The sequence below is a fragment of the Leuciscus leuciscus genome (assembly GCF_965113295.1).
Source record: "Leuciscus leuciscus genome assembly, chromosome: 3".
NCBI lineage: Eukaryota > Metazoa > Chordata > Actinopteri > Cypriniformes > Leuciscidae > Leuciscus > Leuciscus leuciscus.
This window is the reverse complement of record NC_138727.1, coordinates 9,320,439-9,338,359: the sequence shown is the minus strand read 5'-3', so window position 1 is coordinate 9,338,359 and position 17,921 is coordinate 9,320,439. Positions and strand designations below refer to the sequence as shown.

Here is a 17,921-nt window from a genome sequence, read left to right as displayed (position 1 = left end):
AGAGCACAAAAAAAAGACATTTTAATCCAAATAAGTGCATTTAGGCGTGACGTGTTAATTTATATTGCATGATTTTTTTTTGTGATTTAGGTAAACGCAGTTATTTGTTTTAAAGCTTAAGATTATTAAAGCTTAATCATATAATTGTGCAGATAATCGTGTAAATTATAACAGTGGCGTGACGCGTGTTGCCAAGTATGGTGTCCTATACTTAAAATTTGTGCTCGAATCACCCATCCAAGTGCACACACAGCAATAAACACACACCCAGAGCAGGCGTCTTGGGAGCAATTGGGGCCTTGCTCAAGGGCATCTCAGTTGTGTGTAATGAGAGTGGAAGAGAGCGCTGTTCATTTGCTCCCCCTATATACTGAGACTCGAAACCCACGACATGCAGGTTACAAGTCCGACTCTCTAACCATTAGGCCACAACCATTATTGTTCACCAGTCCAATGGCTTCGAAAAATAATGGCACACCTCTCCTCAAGCCGCACGATTTGAGGTATTGTTCATTCCTCTAGCACGAATGGTGCAGGACGAGTCACTCTCCAAAGTTTAATACATAGGGTTAGTGGTTTAGAACAGATTTTTGTCTTCTAATTATCCATTTGCTTAACATTATGAAACCTCCTCTCAGTGACTGTAAATAATGTCAACCAAATGTTATGGTATATATTTTTCTTGAAACCCTTTGTGTTTACTGCATTATAAGGCTTGGCAGTGACTCAAGACAGTAACTGAATCTGAGGCAAACTTTAGTCCAGCTGTTAATTCAAATCTTGGGCGACTCCTGCTGGAAAAACTGGTTTGTATTGATTGAGGGCATATGGAGTATCATCTTAACGTCATGTTAGCGTAGACTCATCGTAGACTTATTGCTTTTAAAATTACATTTGTGCTCTTAGAAGGGCATTCTGGGTTGGCAAGAAACCTTGGTCAGAAAACAAAGTCTTTCTCAGTTAATTTACCTTTTCTAAACTGGAGGCCAAAGCATATGTTACTGATTGATTTTAGGTTAAGAGCTCTAAATCCCAGTTATCTATTTGTGGGGGATGTAATTTGTAGAGTTGTTAAAGTTTGTAAAGATTTACATAGGGATGCACAATATGTTGTTTCCATATCTGCTGATATTTGCGATTATTATTATTATTATTATATATATATTTTTTAATCAGCATCATTAAACATCATTTAACATTTATTATTATTATTATTATTGTTGTTTATTATATTTGAGGTTTTTGGTTTGATCAGTATTTTAGATTTAATCCTACATTCTCATTATCCACTAACTTTTTTTCCAGATACTTAGATTCCATTTGCATCATTTAACCCTGACTTAATTATTTTTTTAAATAGAAAAAAAATAATAAGTGTTAAAAGTAATCTATAGCAAATCTCAATCTATTTTTCATACTGTACATTATATTTCGATGCTTACTTCAGTAGTAGCATTTAGTTTTTGTTTTACTATTTTTTTGTATTTTTTTTTTTGTATACATTTTATAGAATTTTAATAGCCTGACTACGTCAGACTTCGTACTTCCGCTCAATTTCAGTTCGCTTCTGTACTCAGTCTGAGATAGCGACCTATCTCCCAGTTTTCCTCCGGCCTGAAAACAGCCGGCCAATCAACAAACAGAGGGCGGGCTGAGAGCCGTGACGAATAGACGCTGATTGTACCGTGGATGCGTAGATTTACTTCACATAATCTGCAAAAGTCACTCTGGTATTTCGCTCGATGGTTTTGTTTTCGCATCATACATGTGTTTACAGTGGAAGTTCGATGCGGCTAAGCAGGCACATAACACACGTCATAACCAAACGTTATGTGATTGGCTTATGGGTAACCAATGATTTTAAACTTCAGACAAGCGCCCCCCTCTGCGAGAAAGAAAACGCTTTTCAATTATGCCCTTCCAGACTCTGTCTACGAAGCAAAGCGAAGTAGCAGATTTTGGTATTACCAGGCTAGAATTTTAATAGCAGCCGTTTAACAGTTACCCGCCATAACTTATAAATAATTATTGTATTATCTGTATTGAACAGAATTTTAAATTAAGATAATATTTGTCTGTAATTTGTTCGTTCAAAAACATTTTGAATAAAAGATTGAAGCATTAGAAGATGGGTGCTGCATCCCAATTCGCATACTATCCGTCCTAAATAGTATTCGAAATTAGAATTAGTGTGTCCCAAATCATAGTGTTAAAATTAGTATTCCAAAAATACCCGGATGGTCTAATATTTCCGGTTAGTTAGAATTCAAAGTGCAGATCTGTGCACACACTATTGGCTAATTTTGACAACAACCCATTGCGCTTTGGATGAGGATTCGATTAGAACTACAAACACGAATAGAAAGTGTCAAAAAACTACAAACATGGTTTAGATAAAGGAGTTTGAGTAATTAATCATCAGTATCTAACCTGATAAAAAGATATGCATTCAATGTTATCCACATTATATTTCATCTGCAACAACATTGTGAAATTTGTTATAATATGTTTGGTCATTTACTTTTAAATGCATTCTTATGAAATTTGCATACTTTTAGGGCATATACATAATTACTTTTAGTGCATAGTATAAGTTGGCGAATTGGGTTACAGCAAGGAATTTATGGTGGGATGGCTTTTGGACAAGCTGTGTAGAAAATACAAACATCCCTTTTGTTGAAATATTAAATCATTCATGATCCTAGTATGCACTCATTAATATTTGACATGAAAGACAAAAAAACTGTACCAAAAGGCCTCGTATTTAGACTTTCCCCAGTTGCAAATAGATTTTCCTTCGCAGAGATTCTAAATGACAGTAAACCGTTAACAACATTCATGTAATTGCAATTTAAGCATAAGTGAACAGTTCAAAAACCAAATACATGCTCATAAAATTATGCATACTCAATTTTGTTTTGCTGGTAAATATCTGACAAGCTCAAAGCCACTCTTTGACAGGAATTTTACTTGAAAATAACTGCAAAGTTTCGATTTGCAGTCACACACGCACATAGATTTCACCATAACCCTCAATCACAGTATCTGTCAGTTACATTTTTAGCTTTCCAGTGTTTATCTGAACGCAGCCGCCACCTATATGCATCCGCTTCATTGCCCAGCAGTGTTTTGCCGCTATGTTGCCGTTCTCTCTCATCATCTCTTAACTCAGTTTCAGTAATTGTCAGGCCAGGTTGGTCGCCTTGATTGCTGCCCTCAGCTAAGTTTTCAGCTCCAGTAGTAATCAGAAGTTTCTCAGACGCAAAACCAATCAGCCTCTTTCCCTGCTGAGCTCATCTCAACGGGGAGCCAGGCAGAGAAAATACTCAATCAATGGTCACAATTAAAAGAGAAATAAAGTAGAAAACGTGAGGCGGTGAAGAAACTGTCACACTGCTGCCACAATACTCTCTTCCATTTCACTCCCACTTCAAACTTTGTTAAAACTATTTTTTTATGTATGGGTTAGCCAACTATTTAAGGTTGTTCGGTTCTTTGTTTGTTTTGTTTTACTTGAGCATGTACATCGTTTTTGGTGATTAATTTGTTTTTGTTTTAAGTGACCATATATTATGCTGATAGTTAAAATTCTGGATACCTGAGAGGAAAAATAAAGAAATAGTTTGGATTGAATTTCACACTCAGAATTTGAGCATTGCTGAACCAAAACGATCTGTCGCAGGGTAGATCATATTCTAAGATCACTTGACACTTGATTTGTCTCAGTTTTGACAGTGTGTAGTTACTGTGCTTTGCCTGTTTTTCATATGGTCTTGAAATCTTGAACTCTCACTAATGTAATGTAGTATCACTGTTATTTTGAATTAAACTGTACATTCCCTGTTTATAGTTTTGTAGTTTTCAGTTTGGTTTTTAATATCTTACAATGTAATATTGATTTCAATTTGTTTTTACAGTAGTTTGTTTAGTTATTTTATTTGGCATTTTAGTTTTTTTGTTATTTTTTCATAGATGCATTTCTATTTTGATAAATATTTTTAGTTTAAGTTTTCTTTTTTTTTACTGGTTTAATAATAAAAGTTATGTAATCAACAACAGTTGAGGCAGTCTACATCTTGACAGAGCATATATTGCATATATAACACATATTGGCAATCTTACAATGTGACATATTACTCTCTGAAGATGGCATATCTTCTCCTAAACAGGTTCATACATGTCAGACACTCTCTCCATAGCTCCGTAAGACAACCATGATCAAAAAACAGTCAATGTATTATTGGTTTCATTAGTGGTTTTTGTTTTGTTTTTTTAGCCACTTTTTTTTCTTTCATTTTTAATGTTTTTTTGTTGCTGTTGTTTCTGTTTCAATAATTTTTTATATCAGCTTTAATAAACATTATAGGGATGGGCATTTTTCAAAAATACGCCTGTAAATAGTCCCCAGCTCGGTAACTTCCAACGTGACCGGGACTAAGTTTGTCTAACCTATTAGACCTATTTTCAGGCGCTGCGTCATATCATTACGCCCGCTGGACTCATGGTACGGCAGCAAAGTTTCTTGATTATTACGCAGGAATGAGAGTATAGTTCCTAGCCATATCAGCCTAGAAAATCGCAACTCTACATTTTCCGTCGGTCTTAGTACACGATGTAACCACAGAAGAGGCAAGTTTTTAAATAGGAAAAATATTGAAACTCTTTGGTCATTTTTTTGAGAGAGATGCTAATGGTCCTGTCAGATTCAATGATCTATGCTAAGCTATGCTAAAAGTGGTACCGCCAGACCCGGAGATCGGCTGAATGGATTCGAAAACGGTAAAACTCAACTGTTTAACTCTGGGGGAGTTGTAAAATGAGCCTATTTCCCAAAAAAAGTGGAGTATCCCTTTAAAGTTCTTAAAATAGTCTCCCTCGTCAAAAATTAAAGGAAGCATATGTCTCGAGATAATTTTGCTATCAGATAATTTATCTGTATAGTATTTTTATTTGTCGGATAATAATTACAGATTGAATATTCGACTATCCGTGCATACCCCTAATACAATAACAACATTCTTACGACTTCGAGCAACACCGTAGCAGCCTCATAGCATTGGGCAAGTAACCATTTGGAAAACCTTGTAAACCGCATTGCAGCACCCCAGCAACCACCTAGAACACCTTATCATTGCAGCAAGCATTTCTCAGAAAATGTAAAAATCTAGTTCTATACTACTTTTGCATTTTTCATGAGCGTAGCAATAACATGGACCGTTCCATCAAAAGAAGACTGTAAACTCTGTGTCCTCTCATCTTTGCTGTAATTAGTGTCTCTGTGCTTTGATGGTGGGTGCATTTGGTTAGTAACGTACATAGCATCCATTTTCACATAATATTAGATTAATTTCACCCTCTAACGTTTTGTCCCCAATAGAAAATGTACCTTCAAAGTACAGATAGGAATAAAATCTTAAATTCCTTTTATCTGCGATATTTAAGCCATGCTGCTGTCTCTATTCAGTGGGATAAAAACAAACTGAATGCTGCTGAAAAGGCTCAATTTTGTGTAGCGTGCTTATAATTTTAATCGACAGTCTATTCCCGGCACGCGGTGAGCACCGTAGTCATTGTGCAGCTTTGACAAAACGTTCTTTGTTCATCGCAGGTTTTAGCATAAGAGCACATTGGTCGTGAGAGCTCTCACTCTGTTCATGCTTTTGCGTGGGTGTTATTGAAACAGGGTATCAAGTCCACTTTTTAAACTCCTCAAAGCTGCAAAACTCCTTGTCTGCCTATTTAATTCACATCAGAGAATCAAATGTACTTAGGGGTCAAAAAACATCTACATTTTCTAAATAATATTCAGCCTCGATTCTAAGCTGTGATTCCCAAGGCCTTTCTGTGATGTTACTAAGATGTTTCACCCAACTGTGAAATCAATAAGCCTCAGGCTGAAGGATATGCAAATTCACACCTGTACATATACAATTATTGCAGGTTTGTGTAATATTCTGAGTTTCCATGTCACTGTTTTCATTCATTTTGAGGAATACTGAATCTGTTTTTGTGCAAGTGAGATGAGTAAATGCATGTTCACATTTAGTCTGGATCTACAATAGACCTTATTCAGAGCAGCACCTTGACAGGTATGAAAGTGAGGGTGTGAGGGATAGAGTTACTGTGTTTTCAGTGCCATCCTCCTGTAGAAAGCTCCTAGATCACTTGATTTTCCACATCTCATGTTGTCTGCAGATTTTTTTTTTTTTTTACTGAAATGTCATGGAAATATATTTTTGCGGTGTTTTGTCATTTAAAATAAATCCCAAAACAGATGTCTGTCCCCCACAGCCCCGTTTCAAAATCAAATATGGCACTGCTTTGTAGAAGGTCTATAACCATCATGTTTACACATCTGTGCGCACAACACCTCTGCCTCTTACTCCCGATTAATTTTAATCCCATAATTTTACGTGTTTTTGTCCATTCAAGCTCAAATAGATGCTGAAGAGAATTACATTTTGTTGTTCGCATGCTGTCTGCACGACTCTGTGTGTGATTCTCTTTTGCAGTCTTCTTGCACTTGAATGGTTTAAAATCACTTGAATTTTTAAACTGACATGACCTAAAAACTTGAGCTCAATGATGGTTAAACTTTGCAATTAATCTGTGAATCACGTGCGTTTACAACCTGCCTGGTTCTTACAGATCAACCATAATCCCTATTCATGGGTTTCATCCGGTCCCTTTCCACAGGTGTATAAAATCAAGCACCTAGATTATGAATGCAGACTGCATTGTGCTTGATTAATACACCTGTGGAAAGGGACCGGATGAAATCCATGAATACATGCTTCAATATCAAACGAAAAAATCCATGATAGTGTTTCCATGGCTTTTCAAAAGAGGGAAAACAGACAGATCTGCCTGATTCTAATCTTCTCTGAGTCCATTTTTCATCTTTGCCCAACACCAGGTCCTCTAAAGCCACAGTCTCTCTTGCCTCAGCACCCACCGTGTAATTTGGTTGAGGATTGGTGATGATCTGGTGGTTCTTCAGTAAGGCTAGAATCTGCCAGATACGTCTTTGCAAAGGATGCATAACTCAAGTCACGTACAAGATTATCCTGAAAGAAAAATTGATTCCTTCTGCTCTGACAATGTTCCCCAACTCAATGGTCAATCACAGTATGGATGGAGGACCACCAGATCAAGAACCTGTCATGGCCATCACAATCTCCAGACCTGGACCCCACTGAAAACCTCTGTAATATTATCAAGAGTAAGATGGATGGTCACCAGCTATTAAAAAATTTCAGCCAATTTTTTCATCAGGAGTGGCATAAAGTTGGCCAACAACAATTTTGCAGTGGTCTCTTTTTTTTTTTTTCAGCGCTGTATATATCAGAAATCTCAAAATCCATATTGATCACCACTAATCTCTAATAGTTCTAAAAAATAATAGCACATCTCTCCTCAACAAACAACATGGTTGAGGTATCCTTCATGTCCATATCACAAACAGTGCACAATGAGTTGCTTGCTGAAATGTAATACTTACAGATAGGGATTTGTTCAAAGTGTAAGTAGCCATTTGCATGTATTTGCAAAGGCTGAAATTTTATTTTTAATTATCATCAGTGTTCTATTTAAATAAGAGTAGAGTTTGATTAAAGTTCACAGCAAATCACTGTGTCTCAAGCATTGACCTGTATTCAGTATGTTAAGTATCCACGTAGCCTTTATAATGACTTCACAAATGTCATCCTCTGAGCGTACACGCACTGACAGTTTAATGTGTCCTTGTGCTGACCTTTGCCGGTGCCATGTCTTGCTTTAACCTCAAAGGTTAGGATGACAAAGTTTCTGGCTTTGATAATCTCCATAGTAACAGTAGCGCTGCTTTGATTGTCGACATTGGAACACGGCAGGTGTCTCTATGCGTGTTTTGATCAGCGTTCTGGCATTTCCTATCGTCCAATCAGGGGATGATTACACCTTTTGATGGACTCGCTGATTAAACTCACTGATGAGCTATTAATGAGTGAAATCAAGAATATGTTTGCAAGTGAGTGCATGTAGTGAGGGAACGTCAGAGAACTGATAACAGTACATGCTGTAATTTATTACAATATCAAAAAAAATCATCTCAAAGGTCTAAAATTCACTTGCACGGTCGATGCATTCTCATTCAAGTCATTCTCTTGGCTGTTTGCTACTGAGAGGCTGCACTTTTGAGTTTGAAGTCTATTTTTGAGGGGTTTAAATCATGTATTAGATTTCAGAGAAGATAAAATATCCAAAAAGAGCTTTGATAGCTGTTGATGAACTTGCAAGTGACCTGCAGAAATCTGTTCATGCGACTTTTATTGCTAATGTTCTGTATCTTTGTTCGTCTCTTTGTTGATTTTCACCTTTGTTGACATGTTCCTGCCAATCAAATTTGCAACCCAGTAACAGTCTTTTCTAGCTCAACTGCCTCTGCCTCTCCATGTATACAGTGACTCAAATGTGGAATATTATTTGTTTTAAGCCACCAAATAAAAAATTGCACAGACATGTTTTTTATTATTTAATAAAAAAAAATGCAAAATACATTTTCATGCAAGGTAGGAAATAATAACTGCTGGTAAATTTTCTCATATCACGTACCATTAGCAGGCAGGGCAAAGTTAATTTTGGACCCTGTCTGTGCAGTTGATTTGAAAGAGTGAATCTCAGTCTCCTCCAGCCTCAGTCAATACACTGTCGTGGACTGGAGTTTCTCTTTTTCCTATCCTATCTTCTTGACCAATAAAATTTGCATTCACAGCTTGAACTCTTAGATTATTTTTTTATGGATCCACTATGGTGTCTTGAACTACTTCTAACACAGCAGTGGTTATTATATTTATTCCTCCCCTCAGCTCTTGATATACATTTGAAATATGAAGACTTTTTTTTTAGTTTTGTGAAGTATGATATATTTTATTTATGGAAATTTCTATAGTAAATGTTTTATTTTATTTTTTTTATTGAATTTTCTATAGTGAATCATGTATTTATGTATGGGGATTTCTATAGTGAATATTTACAGACATTTCTATTGTGTATATTTTTATTTATGGTATATATGTCTATAGTAAAGTTACGCAATATTTATTTATCTCATTTTGTTTTAGTTCTGCTGTAAAATCTTTCATCCAGTTGCTCTTCATGAATCTCTGTACAATGTACAAAAGTCCTTATCATGGAAATGAATTGGTTAAAGGGTGTGGGAACACAGGAGATGAAACTGTACATTTTATATTCAATGTTTGGATGTGTTTCATGTAATTTCACATAACCTGCTTATGTTCATAATATTCTTCTTTTTGGATGCCAAAGAATTCTGTACAAGTGCAATTTCAGACCTTAATATATATTAATATACCGATTACAATATGCTTAATATACCGATTCTCTATAGACTGTCTGTATCTCGGAACATCTGGTCAAGAGTAATCCATGCAGAACAGGTTTATATATTCCAGCCCAACATACAGTATGTGCATGTGTCTTCATGCGTGGGCTCTCTCTTCTGTGTCTAGAGAGAACATGAAATGCAATGAGTGGTTAGACATTTGATTTGATCCCTAGAGACTGCTGTGTCTATTGAAGATCGAATGCCTAAACTAGCAGACATCATCTCTGTCCATCAAAGCTGTCGAGTGGCGAAAGTTTCCCGACAGAGTTTGAGTGCTATTCCGTGTGACATTCTTTTCCAGACCGGCTCGTGCTTTCATTCCCTCTCCGTTCATAAAGCATGTGTCAGCCATCGTGTTAGCCTGTCATGAAAGCAGAAGATGTTTGTGTGTGGTGGAGTCTCATGGGAAAAGAGGTTTTGTAAGGACAGCAAGCGTTTTGTACTTTCTACTTTGTACATTTTAATTTGTTTAGACTGAGGATACAGAATGTTTCACAACTTCGATGACTGAAAGATCTAAATCAAAGTCTTTTCAAACACCCAAGAGAAAGTCTGCCAGTTTCATAGAAGATGAGAAAAATCAAGAAAATTAGTAGTGGAGGGGGGTGTTGATGGTTTCCAGGGTGTTGCTATGCAGTTGCTAAGTTGTTCTGGGTGTTTTTTTGTTGTTTTTTTAGCATTTTGCTTGGTGGTTTCTCATTGGGCCAAGCCAAAAAAGTCTCTAGAATATTCTGGTACATTATATATATGGAGGCTTGTATCTCTCCTTCAGTTTAAGCAAATGGAATTTTAACCAATTGCAATTTACATATATAAGTTATAATTTAATTCTATCTCTCCTTCAGTTTAAACCAATGAAAGTTTTAAGAATTTTCTGTTTTAAGAATCAATACTGCACAATGTTCGCGTCTGTAGGACAAATAGTGCAGGATGAGATGCATGTCCAACTTTATAAAACACCACTAAATGTTTAAACATTTCAGCTGGTGTGTGTGTGTGTGTGTGTGTGTGTGTGTGTGTGTGTGTGTGTGTGTGTGTGTGTGTGTGTGTGTGTGTGTGTGTGTGTGTGTGTGTGTGTGTGTGTGTGTGTGTGTGTGTGTGTGTGTGTGTGTGTGTGTGTGTGTGTGTGTGTGTGTGTGTGTGTGTGTGTGTGTGTGTGTGTGTGTGTGTGTGTGTGTGTGTGTGTGTGTGTGTGTGTGTGTGTGTGTGTGTGTGTGTGTGTGTGTTACATTAGAAAGTTTAAATTCACTTTAAGGAAGTTTAGATTAACTGATCTGTTTTTCTCACTCTGTCTTGCAGTCTAATCTACAGATGTTATTTTCCATGTTATGAAGTTGTTCTTGTGTTGCTTCTCACAGATGGTGGGTTGAAGTGTGGCATTTACTGTACTGTAACTCAATTCTGTATGCTCTATTAAGCATATAGAAAGAACATAAACAGACAAAAATGTACTCTACGTTTCCGTTGAACGTCAAAGGAGATTCACAGTGTGAGTTGTTTTTTTTTTACTTTGGTACAGGAACTGATAATTATTATCCTTGCTAAAACGTTTATTGTGTATGGACAGACAGGCAGCAGATGACGTGAATAAATACTAAATAGACATTTGCAGACATTTCTCATATGCACCTTAATGCATACGCGCTAATGTCCTGCATTCTTGATAGTCAAAGTAAACCCTTGATAATGGTTTTGATATTTACTCTGCCACTCATCCCGTTGTTGTTTTTTTCCATCCTAGGCAAAATGTCAAAATCTGCATTTAGATTGAAGTCTTTTTGTTTTTCATTTGCATATTTCTGATTATTCAATTACATCTCCTCTCCAGTTGGAGAGGTGGTCCTCCCAGCAATTTATTTATTTTTTCTTCACGCATTTCAAAATCATGGCATTAGTGCAAGGAAAAATAGTTGTATTCACATTTTATATATGTATGCTTTTAATGTACATATTTATTTGTGTGTGTATATATTTGTACTATTTAAACCATTTAAAAAAATACAAATTAAATATACAAATGCATTTAAATAACTAGGCCAAGTGTGTTTGTAGTTATTAAACTTACATTTCCTCTTTAAAGAGATATATTTATTTCAGTCAAGTTTAGTTTTAGTTACAAGTAATAAATTACGTACTTATAAATAGAGATGCACCGATTACAATTTCCGATTTTTCATTAAGTTTGACCTGCCGATACCGATTTTAGCCGATTCCGATTTCATTTTTTCTAACCACTTTACAGCACACACAAATATTTCTTTTATATCTTTTGTGCAATAGAACATTTTACAATTTGCATAGTACATATTTTTTTGAACAGATAAACGCTATAAAATCGAACTATATAAATTACTCCAGGTGTGGGTAATTCACACACATCTAAAGTGCAGTGTTATGGAAGAACCATTTCCTTTTCACATTCAATATCCAAAAAAATGTTTGTACATGTATTTAGCAAACTAAACGTCTGTATGAAAACAGGGAATGGCGATAAAATAATATATAAATAAAAAATTAAATAAATATAGCCTTGCAGTATAAAGATATTTCTCAAAGCACACACACACAGGCCTATTGCAATCACTTGTACAAACTGAATAATAAAACAAGTTTAAATGGGTAAATTTTCTATAAATATTAGTCTTCGTTTTCTTTTCTGACATTGCCTACTCCAGTTCTTGTTAAAACACGCAAATTCTGTGCATTTTGGGCACTTTTTTGTGAAACCCTTTTTAGGCTATTTTGTCCATCAAAAGTGTGCTTTCCCTTTAATTGAGTGTGAGCAGTGCAGCAGATAGACTCGGCGCCGAAACACGCGCTTGACTGCACGCGACGCTCCTGCTTGACGCTCACACGCTGCTCCCGCTCCCGTTGTGAATGCACTCATTGGTTAACATGCACGCCGAAAAAAAATACGTGCTTGCGGTCTGAACGGACGTAATTCACGAGGTTTCCTACATGTGTGTTCCGTGTGCACGTGTGATGCTGATGTTGCGTGATGTTAATCATGCGGCGCCCAAATGCATTTGACCGGCATAAAATCTGCATTTGTCAGACTGACCGGCCGGTCGCCGGTCACGGCCAATCACGTGAAAATCGGCCAATTCCGGTCACCAGCCGATCAATCGGTGCATCTCTACAATAAATAAAAATTGTGTAACCTTAGTTAGTTCCAGATCAAACGTCTGCATGTCTTCATGAACACTGAGAACTTCACAATCTATCTGAGAAATAGAGAGTCTGAGTTGCATTTGCTAGTTGCATTTTCAGAATTTTTAAGCAAGTCAGTAGATCTTGCATCTGTTGTCAGTGACATTATAGATGGAGCTTGTCCCCTCTAAACACATCTGTTGTTTTTCTACAAGTGTTCACTCTGCTCACATCAGCAGCTAGGCTGAATCTTTTTCTAGCAAAAAGTCCAGTTTGTAAGTTCTGATGAAAATATTCAAATCATTATACAAGTATTATATTTATTTGTTTATTATATACAAGTACTATCAGTTAGCCTATATCAAAACGCTAGTCATTAAGTCCTCCAAGTTTTGACCAACTTGAAAATATAACAACTAAAGTTCCCCCCAAAAAATTAAAAGAAATTGAATGCCACTTGGTTTGATATTTTAATGCACTGACATTCATACATTGTGTCTTACAGACAGGGTAGGTGATTTCGGAGAGGCTAACAATAGCGAGCTAGCTTTGAAAGCATAAGATCCCATCCTCCCTTCAGAGCGTCTCCAAAGCCATGCCTTCTCTAAAACACATGAACTCGCAAAGCGTCACGAGAGACGGCGTTAAATTACCCCATGTCTCAAAGCACATAACATAGTAAAGTAATGAACGTAAACAACTTACAGAGCTCTGCCTTAAACAACTCTTGAGGATGTGAACCGCTCCGAGAAAAACCATATGCAATGATTGGACGAACATTTTTTGGTCCTGAGACTTCCACACAAGATATATGTAAATGTTTTAATATTTAGACCACTTCTAATAATGATTTGCTATCAGGATGTGAAGAGAGTTTCAACTTGTATAACGTAAAGTGTTTATGAAAAACATTGCCTACCCTAGCTTTAAATGTTATACTTTTTTTTTTTTTTTGCCCATTTATACTTAAAATGTTTGTTTGTTTTCTAGTGTAATGCACAATTTAATGTGCTATTTATTAGCTAATGTAACTTTTTATCTGCAATACGTGTTGTATCTCCTGTCATGGATGTGGTAAAGCACGATGTGCCGTTAGCAAGGAGCAGTTGGTTAATTATACATCTGCCTAATCAGTAGATAAAGCTAATTTAACAGCCAATTACTGCTCTTCACACACCTCCGCCTCACACTGGAAGCAATGACAGCTTCTCGTTTCCTCTCTTTAAGCTCGGCAGGGTGCGCTCGCACCAACAGACGACTCAGATGTAACTGGATCATAAATTTGTTTGTGTGTACATGCTTTCCTGGCTCACTGCAAACTTTAAATTACTTCTGCGCTGGGTTTTCTACATAACTTTTATTTATTAATGTTTTTGCAGTTACCACAACGATATTTCACATGGTAACATGCCTAAAAAAAAGTCTTACTGACCCCAACATTTTGTGTGTGTGTGTGTGTGTGTGTGTGTGTGTGTGTGTGTGTGTGTGTGTGTGTGTGTGTGTGTGTGTGTGTGTGTGTGTGTGTGTGTGTGTGTGTGTGTGTGTGTGTGTGTGTGTGTGTCGTGCCGCTGTAGTAAAAGCATTGAAGGGAAGGGCTTCAGTGTGTGTGTGGATTGATGGCTTTAGATATATTGTAAAATCTCTTGAGACCAGGAGTTTTTACTTTCTTCTCTGTGTATTTATTTGGTATTTGTGCTGGAGGTGGTTTGTGGCGTGCTTGACTCTTTCTGGATTTGTTAGGAGATATATAGGCTGTTACAGTGAAAGTCCCCGGAAGATCTTGAAGGCTGAGTCGAAACAGGTGTCACTCCATCCATGTACTGAAATGCATCTTGAGCAAACTCTAGGCAAGCATATTTTTCATTTTTCCCTTACTGTCTGTCTTTCTCTCCCCATTTCTCTCTACAATACGGCATAAACTGTCATTATGAATGGCTTTTTACATCCTCAGAGAGAAAACAGCTGTTTGGGTCAAATGCAAAGTGTTATAATTATTCTCTTCACACCCCTTCAGTCTAAAAGCTGCATTTAAGCAAACTCGTTGAAGAGAGGAAACTGGAAAGGAAGCGCAGCGAGAGATGTCATTACATGAAGCTTCGTGTGGAGTTTGCAGGCTCCAGGCTGGACTGTTTTAGGCAAAGTAACTGGCTGTCCATGGGGAATGGAGAGATGAAAGAGAAAGAAGATAAAAGAAACGATACTAATTTGGAAACTTCTACCATTGTCCGTTGGCCCCACTATACCCTGAGTCAATCGTTTTTCTTCTCATTTCATAATGGCGTTTCTATCTTTCTGTCCTCTCTCACCTCTTATGTGGACTTGAGGAAGGTTTTAACATCAACAAAAACTTGTTGTTAGCCGAAAGGTCGCATATTGTTCATAACAACCTTTTGTGGCGGTGGCAACACAAAAACACATTGATAAGGTCACAATCTGAATAACTCTCTCTCAAAAACAAAGAGAAAAAATACTGGATGACCTTTTATTAAAATGTGATCTGGGAAAATAGAAAACAAAACCAAGTTGGAGACAAAGGAGAGGCATTTCCACATGTGCCCGGTTTGCCGGGACAGGTATTAGAAGGTCTGGTGTCGAGGGGGGCCTTTCTGTGTTATGAGACAGCATTATGATGCTTCATAAATCACAGAAAACGGCAAAAAATAATAGATCTTCATGAGAGCCCTCTTTTCTCAGGCCCTCTAAATGTAAAATATATTTGATGCTAAACTACTTCTTGTGGAGGTCAGGCTTAAATAGATTCGACATGGAAAAGCACCGTTGTGCATTGATGCCCTCATTTTGTGTTTGCTTCCTCTTAGTTCTACTCTGGGCAAGCAATTAATCACAGACACACTGCTTTTTCTGTTTCTTTGATATGCATCTGAAGGTTTTAAGGGGTGTTTGTACATCTGAACATTTTATTGTTTATGTAAAGGCTAACATTACTCACTGCCTGACATAAGTAAACTCAAACTGCGTTTGGTTTAGGGAATGTTAGTAAGTGAATAATAGTGTTTGCGTTAATGCGTTACCTAACATTAACAATAAGCAATAGCTACATTTGTTACACAAGTTATTATTCTTCGTTAATGTTAGTTAAAAAAATACAACAGTTCATGTTTAGATCCATTAAATAATAGTTAAAACCTTTTATTTCAATAATGTGTTATTAAATGTTTTGAAATTAACTAAGATTAATAAATTCTTTAGTAGTATTTTTCTTTGTCAGTTTATGCTAATTCATTTATTGACGTTAACTAATGGAGCCTTATTGTAAAGTGTGACCGAACTATAAAGAATCAAAACATTTTCAAACAGTATCTAGGATAATATCAATATCTATACCATTATAGTTCACAATAACAATATTGTGCATGTTCATTATCTTGATATATCATACTATACTGGCACATGTCTAGTCATTTTGATAGGTAGTTCGACTTTTGTTACTCCTGTTAGTTTTTAGTTAGTGACTATTCGTTTTTTTTATTAGTTTTATAGTAGCAGTTTTTTGGTTTGTGTCTTTCACTTACTCAGAGCTTATCGTTACTCACAGTTTGATATAAACCAGAACAGTGTTTGACTTGGTGAATGTTAGTAGTTAGTGACGAATAGTCATCTAGTTATGTAGTAGTGGTTAGTTAATTGGTTTATTGTGTCTATCACTTATTGCTTATTACTCACAGCTTGTCATAAACCAAACAATATATGACTTAATATCAGTCAGTTACTCAGTCTGAATGTCAGAAGCAAACCCAATGTGTTTAAACTAACTCAGTTAGCTAGTTAGTGGCTGTTGCGGAGTAGTGGATTGTTTGACAATTGTTTTGTTAGTTTGTGCATTAAAACACTTGTTAACATTTGTAAGTTTAACTTTATTTGTTACTTTACCTTTGTAGTTTATGTTACAAATGTTTAAACGGACACCACTCTCCCCTGTCTCTCTCTCTCTCTCTCTCTCTCTCTCTCTCTCTCTCTCCAGTCTGCTGGTCCAATGGGCAGCGGCAGCATGCAGCTGTTGGAGACAGATTTTTCCCGCACTCTAACTGGACTGGTAGATCTGCATCTCTTCCATCAGAAGAGCATCCCAGTGTTCCTCAGTGCGGTCACCATCGAGCTGTTCAGCCGCCAGACTGTCACCTGATTTACCCATCAATGCTCGACCAAACAGTGTTCAGGGAGCTCTCACACACACACACACACACACAGCAAGACACAAATATATACAGAACTCCTGAGTGTGATTTATTTGTTATTTTTCCTTTTTTTATACAGATTTAGCATTGGAGGTTGTCGTAGCTTGACAATCTTTATGGCAGCATTTCAGTGGTATAGTCTATTGTGTGTTTTTCTTTTTCTTTTAATGCTATAAAACCCACACTGTGTTGTTTAAGAAACAGGTTAACACAAACACCAGGGAAACCTAGAGCTGTGCGGTCCTCTTTTTATGAACATCATCTGTCATGGCAGTTTATTTGCCCATTTCGAGGAAAAAATAAAGACATATTAAACTTTTCAGTCTATTATTTGTTTTGGGAACTAACGGATTTCAAACCATTCATTGTGTTCAAGTGAAGAATGATTCATACGCCCGGTTAGAAGCTGCTTTTATTGTGTTTCACTTCAACTCAACTCAAATAACCTAATGATTAATTGATAAACTAATATCTCCATTGAAACCACTATAGTTGCCTGGCAGTTTGGATGCATCAACTTTTATGTCTTTTAAAAATGTTTGCTTTGTAAAATTTGGCACCAAATCCTAGAGGATGTGGGAGTATTTAAATTCCCTGGCCATTTTAGCTGGCAGTGGTTATTACTAATTTTTTTTCTTTTTTTCATCTTCATTTGAATGCCACAGTTTCCTACAGTACACACATTAAGATTTAATCTGAAATGACTCAGACTGCTTTCAGATGAATTTTGTCTCAAATCTGTCGCACAAGCAAAGCAAAGTGCCATTGTGCCAAAGCAATTAGCAAAGAATGTTACTCTCATCCTGTATCCGTGGTTTCAGGTAGTGTGCGGAGCCAGTATCTCTGCTTTCTTCTCATGCCAGTGAATTCATTGCGGATTCAATGTCCCTGCTGTTAGCTGTTCCTATTATATGCAAACTCAGTCTTTGGCTGGCAAAATCAATTCAGAAAAACAGCTACTATGCACAGACTCATGCACACACTCTCAAGCTGGCACTGCTCTCTTCCTGTCACTTTTGGCCCTTGTTTTCATACTTTATCCTACTTCTTCAGTTTTTTATTTAATATAATTTGTTTAACAATTCAGTGGGTCAAGAATCTTTGGCCTTTAAAGCGAATCTCCTTTTATTCTATGATACCCATTTTCTTCTTTCATCACACATTTTTATATTTTATTCATTTTATCATTT

General features: G+C 36.6%; 1 protein-coding gene across 1 annotated transcript in view; it reads left to right on the top strand.

Moving 5' to 3' along the window:
* Positions 1–17,049, top strand: part of mad1l1 (mitotic arrest deficient 1 like 1) — a 144,142-nt gene extending 127,093 nt beyond the window's left edge. Inside the window, exon 19 of the mRNA XM_082163629.1 lies at positions 16,518–17,049. Within this exon, the coding sequence (XP_082019755.1) occupies positions 16,518–16,679 (162 nt within the window). The 3' untranslated portion in view covers positions 16,680–17,049. The remainder of the gene's footprint in view (positions 1–16,517) is intronic.
* The last annotated feature ends 872 nt before the right edge of the window (positions 17,050–17,921 follow it).